The 18968-nt window shown below is 34.3% G+C and overlaps 1 protein-coding gene across 1 annotated transcript in view; it reads left to right on the top strand.

Moving 5' to 3' along the window:
* The window catches only part of LOC140750148 (neurotrimin), a 101312-nt gene that overhangs the window by 71177 nt on the left and 11167 nt on the right, over positions 1–18968 (top strand). Inside the window, exons 3-5 of the mRNA XM_073083537.1 lie at positions 883–1087; positions 3380–3538; positions 16225–16353. Coding sequence (XP_072939638.1) covers positions 883–1087; positions 3380–3538; positions 16225–16353 — 493 coding nt within the window. The remainder of the gene's footprint in view (positions 1–882; positions 1088–3379; positions 3539–16224; positions 16354–18968) is intronic.

The following is an 18968-nucleotide window of genomic DNA, read 5'->3' as shown; positions in this document are numbered from 1 at the left end:
GCTAAAATTTAAATCCTATTTGGGATTGATTACATATTACTACAGACAGCAATTGCAATTTAATTTAAAGTTTGTACGCACATGGGTGTAGTCAGTACCCTTACCATGAATTTTTAAGTTAGGACCAATATGACTGTTTTGGTATTTGTTTACGTATAGGCCCATAGAATTACCAAGTTCTGACACATTCCGCTAGGGGCGCTGATTGGAAATTGTATGGGCAAATACGTAAACAAACACCAAAACAGTAATATTTGTGAAAATGTAAAAACACATGGTAAGAAGTTTAGAAGTTTCTTAGTTTAAAGTGTTACATTATTTTTGAATTAGTGTGATAAATTGAAAGTTGCTGTAAGTAAATATTTTTAAAGACCTTGAGCAGCGATGCTACTGACTCATGCGAAGCCTTTGTGTCGTTTTTGCGAATCACGTTTAATCCCCCGATCATGTTTAGTTCAGGGTCGCTATTTACCAATAAATACCTAGTCACTGTATTCTTTCGCGTAGATAAATTACCTACTACCATTGGATACTGCCTTTATAAGGTTTGTTTATTTCAATGGATTGATGCATGGTATGGGGTATGAAAGGCAAGAGGAAAAGAACTTTCTTTTGCTCTTTTATCCTTTTGCCATCCAATAATACTCACGAAATTTAGAATATCTTATCATGAATGTACTTATTACCTGTAATAATGATTACGTACAGGCAAGCACGTTGGTTACCACAAAACTTTCTGTGCACTCAATAGTGCCCTGCTAACGATTTATAAATGGATGGATCTGTGATTTATTTAATTATTAATATGGTTTTAAATTCAAGAAGAATGCTTCCACTATGTTTATACGATTGCAATTTTAAAACCTCATCATTTGCCCCCAGGTGGCGTGGTTGCGAGTGGACACACAAACGATTCTCACGATTGCTGGCCACGTGATCACGAAGAACCACCGCATCAGCGTGCAGCATGGAGACGGCGCCTGGACGCTGGGGCTCCGGGACGTGAACCCGGCGGACGGCGGGAGATACATGTGCCAAGTTAACACTGAGCCCATGATGAGCCAGACTCATTTGCTCTTGGTTGTTGGTGAGTATGATTCCAGTTACTAATACCAGATACTGGTAAGGAATGGAGAAGTTTGTACTTGTTTTGTTTTTGGAATAGAAGCTGTGAAATACGAAGTCAGAGTAGGTACCTATCAAGTGATATGAATATGAATATGATATAACAATACAATGATTAAATGTAGAACATCGGAAATGTGTCGGATATGTGTCATATTTACCCGCACCTAGAGTATTTGAACTTAAAATAGGAAACCATTCAGAGTAGGTGCACATAACTGATACTTTTCGTATATTAGATTTTTTTTCAATTCTCATGTTGAACCCCTAAATAAATCCGCTTAAAAACTTACTTATTATGTCACTTTATAAAATCCTTCCATTTGCCTTACAGTTCCGAAATTCACACACTTAACTTGTAAATTCTTCGCGAGCTAAGCGCTAAAGCAACAATTTGCTAACATTAGCACCAGCACATTAAAGGCAGAGCTTGCAATTATGCAATTGAAATTGAATCCGAGAGCGAGTTAGCATTAAAATCTCGTTTGGAAGCGTTAAGGAAACACGAAATCTTGGCAAAACTTGAGAACTTGCAGGACTTGTTCAACCACCTACGATTTGTTTCGTTTATGTTACTGAAATTGCAATGGAGCGTGGCAGTTAACCTAATTTTGTGTTCGCAGAACAATTGTTCCATCTGAAATTGGATATACATTCAAATAACACAACATATTAAATAAACAGCGTAGCAAAGCAGATTAAGGTGGTTCTGTAGAAGACGCAATCAAACCTTAAACAGAACTGCAGTTCATCATAATTAGTTAGTCATACAGAGGTCGTGCTACATTTTTCAAATCCCTCAACTCAGATTTTTTGTTGACCAAACATATTAATGAGACAAAATAAGTTTAATAAGAATTTGATAAACCTTTCCTTTTCGACACTTTTGAGCTCATGATGGTTAGATTACGGCAACCCTACCAAGCGACGTATCAGGGCGATATAACAGCATTACTTACTTGAGCTGATGTGATAAGAAACATGCTTTTACGAGGATTTAAAACATGAACATTTGATGTAGCAATGTATTAGTGATCAACGGCAGATGAGATAAAGTTCTCTTGGAATTTGTTACAGATGGCGACGTGTAAAAATTGTGTAAAAATATTTATAATATTGAAGTAACAAACAAGCACGCAGCCCACCTAATAGTAAGTGGCTACTACCGCTTATGGAGATCGGTAATCAAATAAGTTAGAATACTACTCGATAAGTTAGAAGCCTCGGATAAGTGTGTTTATTTTACCCCGGTCTTCAAATCAAAATACAGCAGCGCTTAACTGTGCGGTTATTAGACAAAATCTGTATGAAGGTGGTGCTAATAGCATCCAGACACATAGTTTCTACTATTACCTTTAGGAAATGAGTGCTTATGGTCGTTTACTCGTCGTCAGTGAAACACACATTAACTAAGATGTTGATGATAAACATTTGAGTCAGCGAACAAGAAACTACGACGGGTTCGGGACAAACTGCCTTATCTTAAATAAACTTACCCGGACCTTGTTTTATAAGTTTATTTTATCAGGTCCGCACCAATACCCTAGGATTTATGGTGCTCAAGCCCAAGATGGCCTCATTGATTAATTTTTAATATAGCGATATCGATACTTCCTGTTATAAAAATATTTCTACACGATGGTAGACGAAAATAGCCTCCCATTTCCGGAGAAGGCAATTATATTTGGCAAATAATATCAGAATAAGAACGATTAATTAAAATTATTGATCTGAATATGTTATTTGATTGACTATGGTTACAAATTATTCCTAACAAAGTTGATTATGATGGTAGAACTCTTCTTAATTCAAACCCATGGTAGAACGATCATAGCTATTATTTTCTGTTTTATAGCAGAGACGCTATCTATCGTGTTTTTGTTTGATAGGGAACATACTGATATAAAATATACCAATTTACTTTTCAAGAGCAATCAACATTATGTGTACTTTTGGTCATAGGTCTGACATCATATCTCTTGCCCGACTTGGGATCATAAATCTGATCATCAGATGGTTTGCATGCTTGCTTTCTTATATTAAAATAGAAGTAGCAGATGATCATGAAGACCGTCTGATGTTAAGGAAAGGTATGTCTCCCATAGTGAAGGGAGTGGCCTTCAAACCAGAACACACCAGCGCTTAACACTGCTGTCATTAGGCAGAAATAGGTGCGGTTGTGCCGCTGGAGTCGAACTACAAAGATTTCTACCACTTTCTTATTCTACTATTTAACCACCCCTTTTCCCACCAGTGCCACCAGACATCGACGACGAGGTGAGCAGCAGCGAGGTGCTGGTGAAGGAGGGGGAGAGTGCTGCGCTTAGGTGTGTCGCGTCGGGCACGCCGCGCCCCAACGTCACCTGGAGGAGGGAGGACTCCAGGCACTTCAAAATTGATAACCAGACTCTAGGTAACATTTACTACATTTATAACCTCAGGTAGTACAAGTGCATTGACATTTGTGTGGATGATATTTTAGGATAGAAGGCACCGAAACAAAGCCACAGCATAGATACGTTTTCCGCTATGAATTGACTAGGAAGTATAATATTGGAAATTTATCTTTTATTCAATATTCTTTATTGAAATTATTTGTTATTTTATGATTTTAGACTAAAATTATCGTGGAATTGAGACATTTTACTGTGTAAGGGGTACTCATGATATACGAGTACCTAATAATAATAATAATACTAATAATAATGCTTTATTGCCACACGAGATACAAAAAGAAATGATTACAAACTTAAATCTAATTCACACATAATATTTTGTTGTGAGCAAAGGAAGTCTCAGCTTGTGCTAGCACAAGTTACCTCGTGCAGCGCTGTTTTTCAGACTCCCCCTCTCCCTGAGATGTTATTTGGGGAGAGAAGAGTTCATTCCCCGATCGCCCCTACGCTAATTTGCTCTATATTGCCTATGCACATTATGGAACTAATAGTATTTAACACTCGTGTGTGCGGTTTTTTAATTTCTTTATTGCCGATATTTCGAACCAGGTGCTTGGATAGTGGTCACGGTGAAACTGCGTTGGCGGGGAGACACTCTAGAAATTCTAGAAATATCGGCAATAAAGGAATTAAAACACTGCATATCGTGAATACCCGTTGCATAGTCAAATGCCTTTGTTATTGTTTCTAAACCATTTATCAGACCTTTACGTAAATCCTAAATTTATGACAAGGAAAGTCGTTAGTCGGGTCCAGCTTCCGTTGTGGGGCGAGATGTCGTTCATAATTAAAGGTTCTGTTCCTTAGGGCTGTTTATTAGGATGACCGAATTTCTAACACGGCGTTTGAAGTGAAAACATTGATCTTGTTTTGCGATAATAATTGCCAAGAATAATAAGTAAAATTTGCAAAGCTGCAATTTGGAAATTGAAATTGGGCAGCAGTGATAGTCTGTTATAACTTGGCCTGACATTCGGGGGGTCCAAGGTTCGAATCCCTGAATAGTATTAGAAATTAATTATCACTTGCTTAAACGACGAAGAAAAAAATCGCGACGATACCCTTAAGCCTGAAAGTTCGAAAAAAGTTTTAAAGGGTGTGTGACGTCTATCAATTTACATTTGATTAGCACGTTGGACTTTGGTATAAACCTATTTCACTCTGAGAGGAGACACATGCCCGGCAATAAGACAAAAATGAGTTGACGACGACTAAAACTTTATTTACCCCAATTTTCAAATAAGAATATAGCGCTATTTAATTGCTGCTATAAGGCAGAACTTGGCATCACCGTACCACTGTACTACAGTAGTACATACTTCACAACCGAAACGAAATAGTAGAAAATGATGATGTTACTTCCAGTCCTAAGTTGGATGTCAAAAGTGGTCGTAATATTATTAATTAGCGACTAGACATAAAATAAATTAATGTAATATTTCAATAAGAACTTCAACAATAAATTTTCAATTTCAATATATTAGTTGAATAAATTTATCCCCGCATTCATTTAAACTCCCAACAATTCGAAGCACACGAAGTAAAATAGTCAAAGTAAATTCTGCGTAGTACTAATATGGGTTCTCTAGAAAATCCATAATCATTTCAAACTGTATGGAAACTAATTAGATATTGCTATCTGCTAACATACGAGTCTGTCACTATCACTGCAATAATACGAGCATATCGCATAACACAGGTTAAATAGATTGCTGCGGCATATATTACCGATATAAAGTTAAGCAAAGTCGATCGCTCAAATGTTGGATCGGCGATCGATAGTAGTATTTGAAGGTGGTTTGACTTCGGAAATACCACCGTCACACCTATTTCTGTCCATTAAAAGCATTGTTAAAAGTAAGTCATAAGGAAAACGTGCTTATACAAGTCATTCCAGCTTAGTCATCAGAGGTGGCATGCATGTGTGACCGAACCATGGGCGGCGTATCATCAGGTGGACTGCACACTAGTTTATTACTTAAATGCGGAACCCTAAAAAGCAAAATTTTATGTGTGTTTCTCCCCCTCGCGCACATTATGATACACGCCTGTTTCTTATCGTGAGATAACAGTCGTTAAACCTTGTCAAAAATAAAATACTCTAACAACTTGTTTTATGAATCCTCACATTATCATTCTGTCTGATGCTCAACTTCTACAATATTCATATATCTACATGGCCTGACATATTTCTTCCGAGTATTTGTGTACTTGTTTATGCATGCACCATTGCACCCACAACACAGAGAATAGTCGAGGCTACATGCAAAAAGCATTAAAATATAAATGTAGTACAAAATTTGGAGCCGCTTCAGTATATTCAAACGTTCCAGAAAGCGAACTAAAAGTCATTTATTATTAATAATTATAACAAAAGTTTGCAATCGCACCACAATTACAGAACTTCGCAATTTGAAAATCTAATTAAAACTAAGTAAAACAATACCAACATAAACATTAAAGAAGATACCAACCCACTGTGCGATAACTTTTATCTCCACCACCGATGCAGTTAAACTTACTCCAATGTGCTGAATGCAGTGCAGATATTCTATTCTAATACCCCGAGGTGTATTTAGCTGAACTGCTCTGCGGTTTCGAGTAAAAGCATTGAGGATTTCCACAATTTTCTACGATGGAAATCTTTTCGGTACCATACATCTTGTGTGCATACGTTTGGCTAGCTGAATCGAGTATAGAATAAATTGTAGAATTAACTTTTTGAAATTACTATATTATAAGCGTACCTATATGTGTATAATGGTATATGCTCAGGTGAAATAAAGACGTAATTGTGTTTTGTAAAATAACAAAATTCCATTATATATCACTTTTATACACAAGTTTTACTACAATTAATATATTTTATTTCATGGTGATCTGAAATATAATTGAGAATTACAATGTAGTATCCTTCTTCCCACTCGTCGGCATCGCGATTGTTTAGCCTTTTAAAAACAAAAAAGTTTTAAGACCACTGACACTGCGTATGACAGTGACACTATATTGACAGCTACCTCACTTCTTTTTCGCGCTTCCAAGGCATCGTGATATTATTTTTTCAAAGTTTTGTTAAACGTGTATAGTGAAGCAAAACTAGTGAAAAAATGGAAACTAGGAATGAAGAATCACGTCCGCGTAGTTGTGGTCGCAGTAGCAAGAATTTACGAAGCAATTCCTCGGATTGGATCACCGGTTCATAGGTTATGTACAAATCACTTACCAGGTATGTAAGAAAATAATGTATTAATTTTTTACAGTTATGTGTGCACAACTATAAAAATGCCTAAATAACTAACATATGCTTAGAAAGAAACTATATTGTTTGAAAAACTTTCTCGTATCTACAACTTCAAAACTATTAACGCACGCCAATCTCGCTCTTGCACGTTACAGACACCAAACGGTGCTCATATTCGCCATTAACCGTAAGATGCTTGCATTTTTATGCATATAATTTAGCAATTAATGGTCCAAATATAAAATGCACCCGAGCCACGAGTACCACCCACCCGAGTACGAGATACTCGTGGCGTCGCTTTGTCGACACTAAATGGTTCCCATGTTCACCATTAAGCACGAGATGCTGGCCCTTACATTTATATGTGACAGATGTTCGAATATTCAAAGAGTCACAACCGTCGAGTACGAGATACTCCTAGTTTTACTTTGTTGACACTAAACGGTTCACTCATTCGCCATTGAGTACGAGATACTCGCGCTAACATTTCTATGTGGCAAGTGGTCGAATATACAAAGCATCAGAACCGTCGAGTACGAGATACTCCAAGTGTTACTTTGTTGACACTAAACGTTTCACTCATTCGCCATTGAGTACGAGATACTCGCGCTAACATTTCTATGTGGCAAATGGTCGAATATACAAAGCATCAGAACCGTCGAGTACGAGATACTCCAAGTGTTACTTTGTTGACACTAAACGTTTCACTCATTCGCCATTGAGTACGAGATACCTGCGCTAACATTTATATGTGGCAAATGGCTCGAATGCTTCCATCACTAGCTATTGCACTAACAATACACAGTATAAAGCATGAATGATTTATAAGCACCAAGCTAGAGCTGCTACAACACAAGGTTATGCCAACCCTGTTATACCAACTCTGACAAAATAATTTTCAGAACCAGCTATAATTTCAGGAATCATTCATGGAGTTATTGCAAATAGCAAAACATATTTGTAACTATATGACAAAACAGTGTCCTAACAGAAATGGAAAATATTATGTCAACATACTGGGACAACGAGTGAATACAATAATATCATCAGAGTTCTCTAAAATTGGGAGGTATGTGTGAAGCAACTGGATGAATGACATATTCCAATGAGAACTGAGGAAATCAACCTGGTACATTTTGATGCTCTTCTCAGAATAACACTTTAACTAGTGCTACCTATAAAGGTCATAATAGGTCATTTATGCTCCACCACAATACACACGATAAAAATATATGTAATACATGGTGGAGAACAGAAAATAGGAATCATCACATTGCTGGTGCGCTAACCCAAAACAAATATAACCCCGTGCATATAAGAATCTTATCAGGATTCACTGCACAGCATGATGCTCATGAGCTCATGTAACGGAATCATACTGAAGACATTGAAACTCACTTAGCTGCATTACAAATGATAGAAGACTAACTATCTTATCAGAAAACAATGTCTAAAATAGACATTTGTGACATAAATGTTTTATGCAGCACCCCGTTGCCAATTTGAAATTGGTTGAGATTGGTTGTTCCACACAAATCAATTGTGTTATATGATATTAAAATTTAATATATGGCGTCAAGATAAAAATCTTACAACATTGATGACAAAATTATTTTTGTATATTAGTTAATCCAATGCTCGATCTCAAATGGTAATAGATGTGCTCTTCACATTATCACATACACACTGGCGTATATACATGACAACTGTTTCATGTTAACCTGATATAGAACAGAAGGCATGTTCTCTCAAAAGAACCACCTCAGGAGGACAATGATTAAGCAAACAAGACTCCGGCTTATTGATACTGACACATATCTGTCCAATATATTTGTAGTCACATGAAGAAAGAATACTATAAGTATCCCATATATTGGATCCAGCGTCTGAAGTCCTAGCTTTGATAGTAGCATTATGTGTTAATACCTCAACACAATCGAGCAGAGTTCATTGATTTGTTATGGATACTCTATAGTTCCTACTCAATTTCAGCTGTTTTATAAGCAAATAACAGGTACCTATACATGGCTCAAAGTAAACAATATTACATGGGTTATATTGTAGTACCTCTTACTCACATATATACAAATGATGTATAATAAAAGTTAATCAATTACCAGCTATATAAAGCTGTTTGATTTGATATCTTTTAGGCTAGGTATATATGAATATCCTAACATCCAGATTAGGTGTATTTCAAGATATTGCAGATTTCAGGAAATACTCGTATTATTAAGGTATAACTCTAAGGAGATTTGTATCAAGGAGTACAATCAGAACTATAATGCACCACTTTACTACTGGTACAGAGTACCTACTTAAAGTTATTGAGCTTACATAATATATATAACTCTATTATATATAGATGTAACTTGAATTGAAGTTTTTAAATTATCTATTTAATACACTGGTTTACAGTGATAAAATCAATCCAGAAGTCTGGAGTTGTCTTTGGACACAAATACCTTTATGATTTATTCTAAGGCCAGGTACTATAACAATACCTGCAATACTATAACAATACAAATGTGCTAAATAATAAATGTCCATACTTGTAAATAATTCAAAAACCTTGTTTAGTATTACTTATTTATGTGGCATATGTGACATAAATGTCAATATGTGAATGTCAAGAGTGAACTTTATGTACAAATGTGAGAATTTATACAAAATTAACATTTTGGATTTCGTTACACTTATCTTTCAGTGACTCAATAGGAATAAATACAGTAATAATTAAAGGTTTGGAAGTTCAGTCCACAAACATATGGTTAATTATTAAATATCTGCACATATTTTTCACTTTTACTGTACATAACTGCTTAAAATATGAGGTTGATCATCATGAAAAAATTGACTAAAGATTGGTAGTACCTATGTAATGTTTTACAACAGAATCCTGGTACTCCCAACATTACAAAATGCAATCAAATAATAATATATTATTTATATTGTTGCTTAAACATTTCCTTTAGCAACACCGGGTTTATATAGAAACATGCATCATACATTTATACATCAGGTCAACAAATAACACAGCAGCCCATTAACCCTGGAATAAAGACAAGCATAATATGAGAATTGCTATTGCACTTAAGTCTTTATAATGTCTATGTTAGTTACACTAAAACTGAAATTGCTATCATTTCATAATGAAATTTAATAATGTCCACCATGGTAATATGTGACACATTAATGATATAAAAGTAATAACAATATTATTATATCATGTGAATGGCCAGCCATTAATATGATATCTTCTTTGGGTTTTTTTGTGCCTAGCGTATATACCTAGATGCTCTTATAAAACATAAAACATAGAAAGTAAGCTGCATGTCCAATCAATTCTCAAATGTAAATCTAGCATCCCTAGAATTAATAGGAATTCCTTAGGGGTATGTGTGATGAATGTTACTATATAGGACTCTAACATTACTATATAGGACACACATGGCTTACCTGGAACAAAGAAAACTATATTATATATATAAATAATTATTATATATAAAAGATTTATCTAATTTCCTTTTCTTAAAGAATTAAGATGGAGAAGAAATGTGGGTAATAACTTTATAATTTATCACTGGCAGAGCTGTAACTAGAACCTGTTGTGTTAGTAATCATTACAGGCTAAGTAAGCCAGAACCCCATGGAAATTATAAAATATTTGACTTATTAAAACTGAATTAATCCTGGAAATGCTCAGCACAAATACTTTTGAGTAAAGATAAGCTTTTCTGGTCTAGTCATGAATGGGGTTTGAAATAATCATATACATAAATACTGTTATGAAAACTGATATCAACTTATACATACACATAACTGATAGTTACACACATTTTTAGGAAAAGATGTTAGATCGAAATTCAGATGGATTTCAAAAGGAAATGCATCATAAGCTTTCCAACCAACCATATAGATATGTAACTTTACAGAGGGCATGCATAAGCATGGTACAGCAAAAAGTATAAGTAACTTTTGCAAATCCGATACATACCTACAAAAACAGGAAGTCATATAAAACTAAAATGTTTCATTGATCTAAGAATGATCATGTCCCTCTTGAACATGCACACTAATATAAAGAAACAAAGTAGGTATAACACCCAATATTATACCGGGTATACCTACAACATAAAATATAAATTTATCTCACATGGGGCATATATCATCCCAAGATCAAATCAAATACCCAATAATAATTTGTCAATAAATAATGGTATTAATTCCTAAATATTCAACATGGGATGGCTTCCTATTTTAATAATATTGGAATACATACAATGTACCTACTGGTTCATATAAGTATAGTATTATATAAAAGTACATTATTATATAATGCACATCACATATGAAACATATTTATACATATATTGCTACATAGCAAAGGAAATAGTATTATTTGTGTCAATAAAATTGACCAAGTAATTAATTCTACACATAATTATGACATACTATGGAGGGTAGAAAACATATTTTCGACCTTGTATGTATTTATTTTTTGCAAGGTGCAAAAGCTTGAATTGAATAATCATTAATACTGACTAAATTGCAATATTACTATTATTATTATTGTTGGCCAATTTTAGTAATAATATATTTAGAGAAAAATATTGCATTATTATTGCACTGAATATTATTTCATCTGATTCAGAGGGAATCTCACTTAGTACTATGTGTTTCAGAACATTTCATCCATATTATACAGTAAGAGTAAATATTCAGTTAGCAATCCTAATAATTATGCATATTTTATAATTATACCTAATTAACCGATTCCGTGCGGATGGCACCACAGTTGTGCCACATCCCCCACAGTTGTGCCACATCCGCACGCAATCGGTTAAGAGAAAAAATTCTTATTAATATGATATTTTCATGTTGTATTTTTATATATTTTTTATATATATATATTTTATTATTGAGAATAAATCTCACTAAGCACTATGGATTTCACAACATCTCATCCATATGATGCAGAACGAATAAATATTCAGCAATGTAATTAAATCCATATAATAATATATATGTATGGTAATAAATCTTTAATTTAATTACATGTTCCACTGTTGCAGTTGTCTCTAAACATCTACATTGTAATTCTCAATTATATTTCAGATCACCATGAAATAAAATTGAAAATTAGACGAGCTTACCTGTAAGCGAAGTCTGATTATAATTTTATGAATGGTGATCTGAAATATAATTACCCACCCTCCCAAAATCAAAACCCATACTGCAACAATAAGAACAAGGAGTCTCCTAGATATAGACAGCATGCATATTATCAAGGAGACTAAGTTGGAAATGATAGACTCTAAATTAAGTGAGGTAGCTGTCAATATAGTGTCACTGTCATACGCAGTGTCAGTGGTCTTAAAACTTTTTTGTTTTTAAAAGGCTAAACAATCGCGATGCCGACGAGTGGGAAGAAGGATACTACATTGTAATTCTCAATTATATTTCAGATCACCATTCATAAAATTATAATCAGACTTCGCTTACAGGTAAGCTCGTCTAATTTTCAATTTTAAACAGAATAGCTTACCTGAAATAACAAAAACAAAATTTAAAGCCTATACTTCTAGTTTAAATAATATTAAACTTGTTTTTTTACATTAAGCAGGAGAATATTTTCCACGTTTTTCTTTTACCTTCTAAAATTGATCGTCGGTGTCACTCACGTCGCACTCACAGCTAATAGTTCCATAGATTATATTATGATAACTGCATAAATAATAGAAACGGAATGTCACTAGCGTAAATAGTGATATCCTTTACATGTGTTATTCTCAATTAAGTGTTTGCTAAAAATACTATTGACTTTGTAATGAAATCCTTAAATTTTAAGTAACTTATTTCAGGTTAGGTACTAAATACAAAATTATAGTACGATTCAAGTTATTGCCTATCTAAGTAAACGTTACATTAAAATCTTATAAATTAATTTATCCTTTGTCAATCGAATCAGATCGATACGTTAAGGTTAATGAACGAATCACGTCGTAGCCGATAATGTATCTGCTAACGCTAATGGTCGTTCTTTCTCGTTAGGTGATTTCGTTTTGCCTTTTTATGTCTAATTGAAAAGAAAATATAGCTAATTGTATCAACAGACTGCAATTTAGCTCGAAACTTATAATTCATCATTAAATGTCGTACTATTTATATTATTATATATCCTATTCCTGTATAGTAGCAGTAGTCTACGTACTTGCTAAAATAGAAGGCCTTTAGGCTTTAGGCAAGCTTAATGCACAAGTCGTTCTAACTTAATCTTCTAGAGTGAAGTCCTATTTTATGAACTTGTATATTGCAGACCTATTACATACCTACATACTAATAATAATTGCTAATAAGTAACGACAACTTAATAGGAAGTCAAGTGTTCGTTTTCCTCCGATTATTCTATACAAGTTTACTTTAATTATCTTACGAGACTTTATAATTTTTAAAAAATCTAATTGTAAAAAATTGGATATTAAAATATAATTTCGATAACAATGCCACTTACCAAGTCTTGTTAAAACTAAAAACCATCTAGTATTAATATAACAAAACTTCATCAAAATAGGTCAATCCGTTTGTAAACGTTGTGATGTATGAGTCATACTCGTATGTAAACAAACTTATTATTAGTGTATTTCTATCAAAAGAATAAACAAAATCAAAAACAAGAACTCCTGCCGAGATTCAAGAACTCGAAACAATACGTTGAAAATTATTTTCGTGAAAAATTTCGCCGGGAAAAACCTTTCTAGCTAAAACTAAATAAAAGGTTCGCCTCAAAACGGAGCGGAAAATTTTATGCACAAAATAAAATCCCCGAAGACATAGAGTAGCGTTATTACTCAAAATAAAAGTCGGTCATTTAGTTACCGTGCAATTTCTCAGCAGATATCGTTCGTGGAATGAGACGTGGTATTTAACCTTTTTTTATTTTTAGATCCTGTCTTCTCTCTTACACTAATTAGTCTTCGAAAGCGAGTTCTGAAAGTTTTCTTGCGCTTTTTTTGTAGTTACTAGAGACGGACAGAAGAAAAGTTATGGAAGTCTATTTTTATTTCATAAATATGGCCCTTAAATGGCTCTACTACCTTCTAAGAATACTTTTTATTAATAAGAGCTTTGTTTTCTGTTATTACACTATAATTATACTGTTATTAAAATATATTTATTACAAAAATCGAAATAATTTATTTCAGAATTACCTCCTTTATAACAAAACATTTTTAATCCTTTACATTCTTTTGTATATTTCTTCATATCTATTCAGTGATTGGTGCCTTCCTAGTGAGCATCTATTGTTTAAACAGTTTTACTCTTCAGGTATTAAAATACACTACCATTAACTTATGCGGTCTGAGCTAAGAGATTTTTAATTACATCTACACGGAGTAACATAATTGCGTGCGGCTTGATTGAAGAGCTCACAGTCGGTTTCGCATACGCACTCCGGATTACAGAGGGCGCCGTGATCGCGCATTAAACAGTTTAGTGTAACTACACTACGATGCTGGGAACTTGTGCAAATTGCTTGATCGTTTTACTGTCTAAACAAGGGGATCAGATTGATTGATTTCTATCTATATTTAAATTAATTTAATTGTTCAATTACACTTACTTATTACTCGATATTATTGTTTATCAATCAATAATTTATTTCGCTATCTCGGTAGATAACGTATACTCGACTCTTGATATTACTCTTGATTTTTGTATCTCTATGCATGTCTACGGCCACAGTTTATGAAATCCTAGTATATAACTATAAGTATAGAATGAGTACCGTCTGTTATTATAATATTTTCAATACCGGCAATTTTATGAAAAGGTAAAATTTTGAAAACTATGGACTTAATTATCTAGACAACGACTGTTTGAAGTCTGAGTACTCACAAGAGGCTCCCATTGTTTTGGAGCCATAACCACATCAACAAAACAATTAATCCGCTCCCGGCAACCATAAGTACATTTAATTACATGTAACCGGTACCATAATTGCAGCCAGACTACTTGACTGGAGTGGTACCGCAGCCGATTCCATACGCACGCCGGATCATAGAGGGCGCTGCTCGCGCATAAACAGATTGTAACTACGCTGTAAGCTTGTGTAAAGTGGATTTACATTGTTTACTAATTGTTTCCTCTCGTGTCTATAAATGGCACACAGACATGAGTGACGTCGACATAATAATCGACTATTGGTTTGTAGAATTCCATACGTGGACAGGATAAGCTTCTCTAAAATATAGTATTTCACTTGGCAGTACAAGTAAGAAAATAAGGATATCTTAGTAGAAAGACTTAATAACATCCTTCTGTTTCTCTCTAATCCTCCTACCAAAGGTTTCCTGAATTTAGTCGGTTAATCGCCTCTAACGACATCCAAGGATAAAGGCGTGATGTCTTTTAATGAATTTCAGAAAATTTGGACTTCATACAAATATTTATATTCATATTTAAGTGGATCATAACTTTTCACTAAATGCTATTCCCGATATTCCATGTATGTCTTGACTTACTAGAGTTATAATGTATGTGGTAAATTTTATTTAACATGTTTTCTTCTGTCTAAAACTTACTTATATCATCAGTTTTATCTAGGTTATTAGCCAGGTAGTCTGCTAGAGTTATGAAAACAACAGTTCCTGCGTCTCAATTATTTTTTGTCACAATTGTCAGCAATTTCGTCTATATCTACATAGTATAATTTATGTCTGTCGTAAGATTTTTGGGTCTAGTCTTAAGCAACACAACTTATTAGCGTAGTTAAAATACGTAACCCAAACATAAAGCTGAAGGTCGTTAATTATTACCCTACCTATTTATCTATCCCTATCTGCAATCTGACCTCTTTATCTGAAGGGGCGGTAATCGCATCAACAGTATTAATCCCGCTATCTTTCACAAACAGAACGGAAATCGGATTCCGTCTACATTTCTGTATCAATGTAATTAGTTAGTCGCTGGTATACATACATCCTAAGCAGCTGTGGTATTTGTAAGGGGATTACCGTAGTTAAAGTATTAACTTTTAACGGTGTTATATTTTAGCGTTCATGGACATTAAGTGTAGTCACAATATATATTAATAGATCCTAAAAAGTCTATAAGTGTGCATAGTTTTTCGCTAAAAAAGAGAATGTGAGAAGATGAAATAAAATAGCGTAAGAGAGTAGTGATGGCCACAGTCAATTAAGAACACACAAAGAGAAGGAATGGTAAAATCAGGTTCACGCAGCACTACATACAAGTGTTATTTTTAAAACCTTACGTTAAGCCTTGTAGCCTTGAAGTTTATTTGTTTAGCTTTAGACTAACAATTTGTATACAATTATCTTAAGTAACAAAAATCCAATTATAATTATTATAGTATTAAATAATAAAAAATTGTTTCAGTATCCAAATGGAGTGACGAGTGGATGAACATAAGTAACGTGGAGCGAGTAACGTCAGGCGCGTACCTCTGTATAGCCACCAATGGGGTACCTCCCTCAGTCAGCAAGAGGATTCAAATTAATGTCATGTGTGAGTCTATCATATCTGTTTACTTTGGTTTTTAATACAAGCTTTTATCTAAATTGTATAGTTAGTTCATTAGTACGAGTATGTAAGGGTTGAATCATGCAACCTTATTTTAAATCAGTTAATCGTAATAGATTCGTTTGGATGACGATGCATTATTTGGCTTATTGACGTCATTCTAAATTCAATATGAGTATCAAATTTTATTTAATGGTTTTATGAGATGAATTCGACAAACGGTTGTTTTTTGAAGTTTCTAATTTAAATTTCAATTTATTGTTTTACTATGTGTACACACAAAGACAGGTACATACAAACTGACTAACCGTGGATAATAACATTCTGGATTCTCGCAGGTCCATTAGCATTCAATGTGTGGGTGCCAAAACCCAGAGAAATTTAAATGCTCGTTAAACGGATCTATGACCTGGAATCCTCTGTGCGTCAGATCAGTTTGTTGACCGCTTTGCCAAACGGATCGTATCCGTTATTCTTATCTTCCACCAAAAATCTAAATGCTAGAATCTGTGTATTTTACTTCTATGGCTCAATTAATCTCTTCTATGTGACCACTATTATCAATTCCCTTTTTCCAATATAAAGAGGTCTACTTGTATTACGATAAAAATCAAATCTAATCGAATGATAGGAGCTTAACGTTACGATTCCCCTCAAAATTGCCTCATTGTTTTCTATGATTATTACCTCTTACAAATAAAAAAATAGATTTCCAAAGGGTATCGCTAATATATCTCGTTTAAAGCGTAGCTTAGATATTTTGCAGCTACAGACCGATCTTTAAATTGTATTTCTACCGAGGTATTTAAAAAAAACAGTTAAAGCGTAATACTTAAAAACTCGGCCTCTATGTCATGGGGAATCTGAGATTCGAATCCTAGGCAAGCATAGCAGATTTTTCAAGTTCCCTATCATCCCGAGGAGACACCCGTGCCCAGCAGTGGGACAGTAATGGATTCAGAACATGACGACATGAAGTGCTTACAAAAAACCGTACACTGCAACGATGAAAAAATAAACGATGAGTTTGCAGCTACATCAATTAACACTTTATTTTAGTGCAGTCGGCTACACGCCGATAAATATCAGCTGTCGGCTTCAAATTAACGTCATGAGCGCGCCGAGTGGGGTTCAAATTAAATTATTGGTCCACTTAACTCCATACGGGGTGAATTCGAGGCACTACTTTAAATTACAATTTGGGTACATACCGCGTTGCGATCGGCCTTTTGATTTATCGCGCATTAATGCGTCGGAAAGGGTTCAATTTACTTTTCGTGATTTAATGTGAAAGTGACTTGCAGTGTTCGATATAATATTATAACTGTAGTCTACAAATATTTTTTTAAGCGGCATGATACCATCTATCATCATGACATGACTATATCATCTGAATCCATATCTGTTCCACCACCTGCGGGGAAATTTAAGGAACAGTTTTTGTTTTATCCGACTGAGGAGGAGAATGTTTTTTGAGCGTAATGCAGTGAATGTGGGTAGATGGATATTTGTCTAGAGCACATACGTCACTACTGTCATAAGGTAAGTGCCGGCTATGAGTCAGTCTGTTTGCGATGGCCGGCCCGAGTGGACGTGGTCATGCGTTAGCAAGCCAAATAGTGTTGCTATCAGTGTCTGGAACAATAAATGTATAAACGAGTACGTATGTATGAATTTCTTGTTCTGTGGCATTCCCTGCAGCCTAAACTGTAGTATAACGGAGACATTTATAACAGTACAATTTAATCTTTGGGTACGACTTCAATTATATTCGGACTTGGCCGTGATCAGTTCAGGTAGACTGCAATTTAATGAAAAAAAAGTAGAGGCATGTTACTACGTAGATCTGCTACGCCGTTTATCGATGGATTTTACTTCATGTGAGCAAATTATAATAACGTTTTTCCAAAAACCTTATACCGATGTGAATAACAATATTGATGATTTTTTTTCAATCGTTAAAACTGAAGATGAACTAAAATTTATTTTAAAACAATATTCTAAGAAAACTTTGCGCTTAAAGCTCATTTTAAAATACCATTCACAATTCTAGAAACGGTGAGCTCAACTAAAATAAATTTGAAATTCAATTTCAAATAACTTATTCAGCGTCGGAATTTCCGATTGCGTATGGGATGTCAATTATAACTACCGTCCGTATTACTAGCGGAACCGAGTGCTTTGATCGTTCTAATATATGACTCTTGAGATATTAAAGTATGCTGAAACGGAATTGTGGTCTGTGAAAGGAATTTGAATCGGTATCTTTTGATTAAAAGTAGATTCCTTAGCATGAATTTTTCAATGCAATTATTTTTTATTTCTGTTGCTGTTGTATTCTCGATAGAATAACAGGTAAAAATACGTGCTCCAAATTGAAGTGGCCTTTGTCTATAGACACTGAACTCTTTTTTTTATTCTATATAGAATGAGCATTTCTTAAATTCGTGATGTCCCTACGTTTTAGTATGATTTGATGATATTTATTTATTTATTTACAAACATATAAAAGTGATACAGTGACAAACACAAAAAAGTGATTCAGTTGTCATTATCATGGTCTGACACTTAAATGGTCTGGATACAATTTGCAACTAGAC

This window comes from Epargyreus clarus, unplaced genomic scaffold (assembly GCF_041222505.1).
Source record: "Epargyreus clarus isolate Ecla_fem2 unplaced genomic scaffold, WU_Ecla_fem_2.2 ptg000019l, whole genome shotgun sequence".
Classification (NCBI taxonomy): Eukaryota; Metazoa; Arthropoda; class Insecta; order Lepidoptera; family Hesperiidae; genus Epargyreus; species Epargyreus clarus.
Note: the sequence above shows the minus strand (reverse complement) of the source record. Positions and strands in the feature narration are given on the sequence as shown.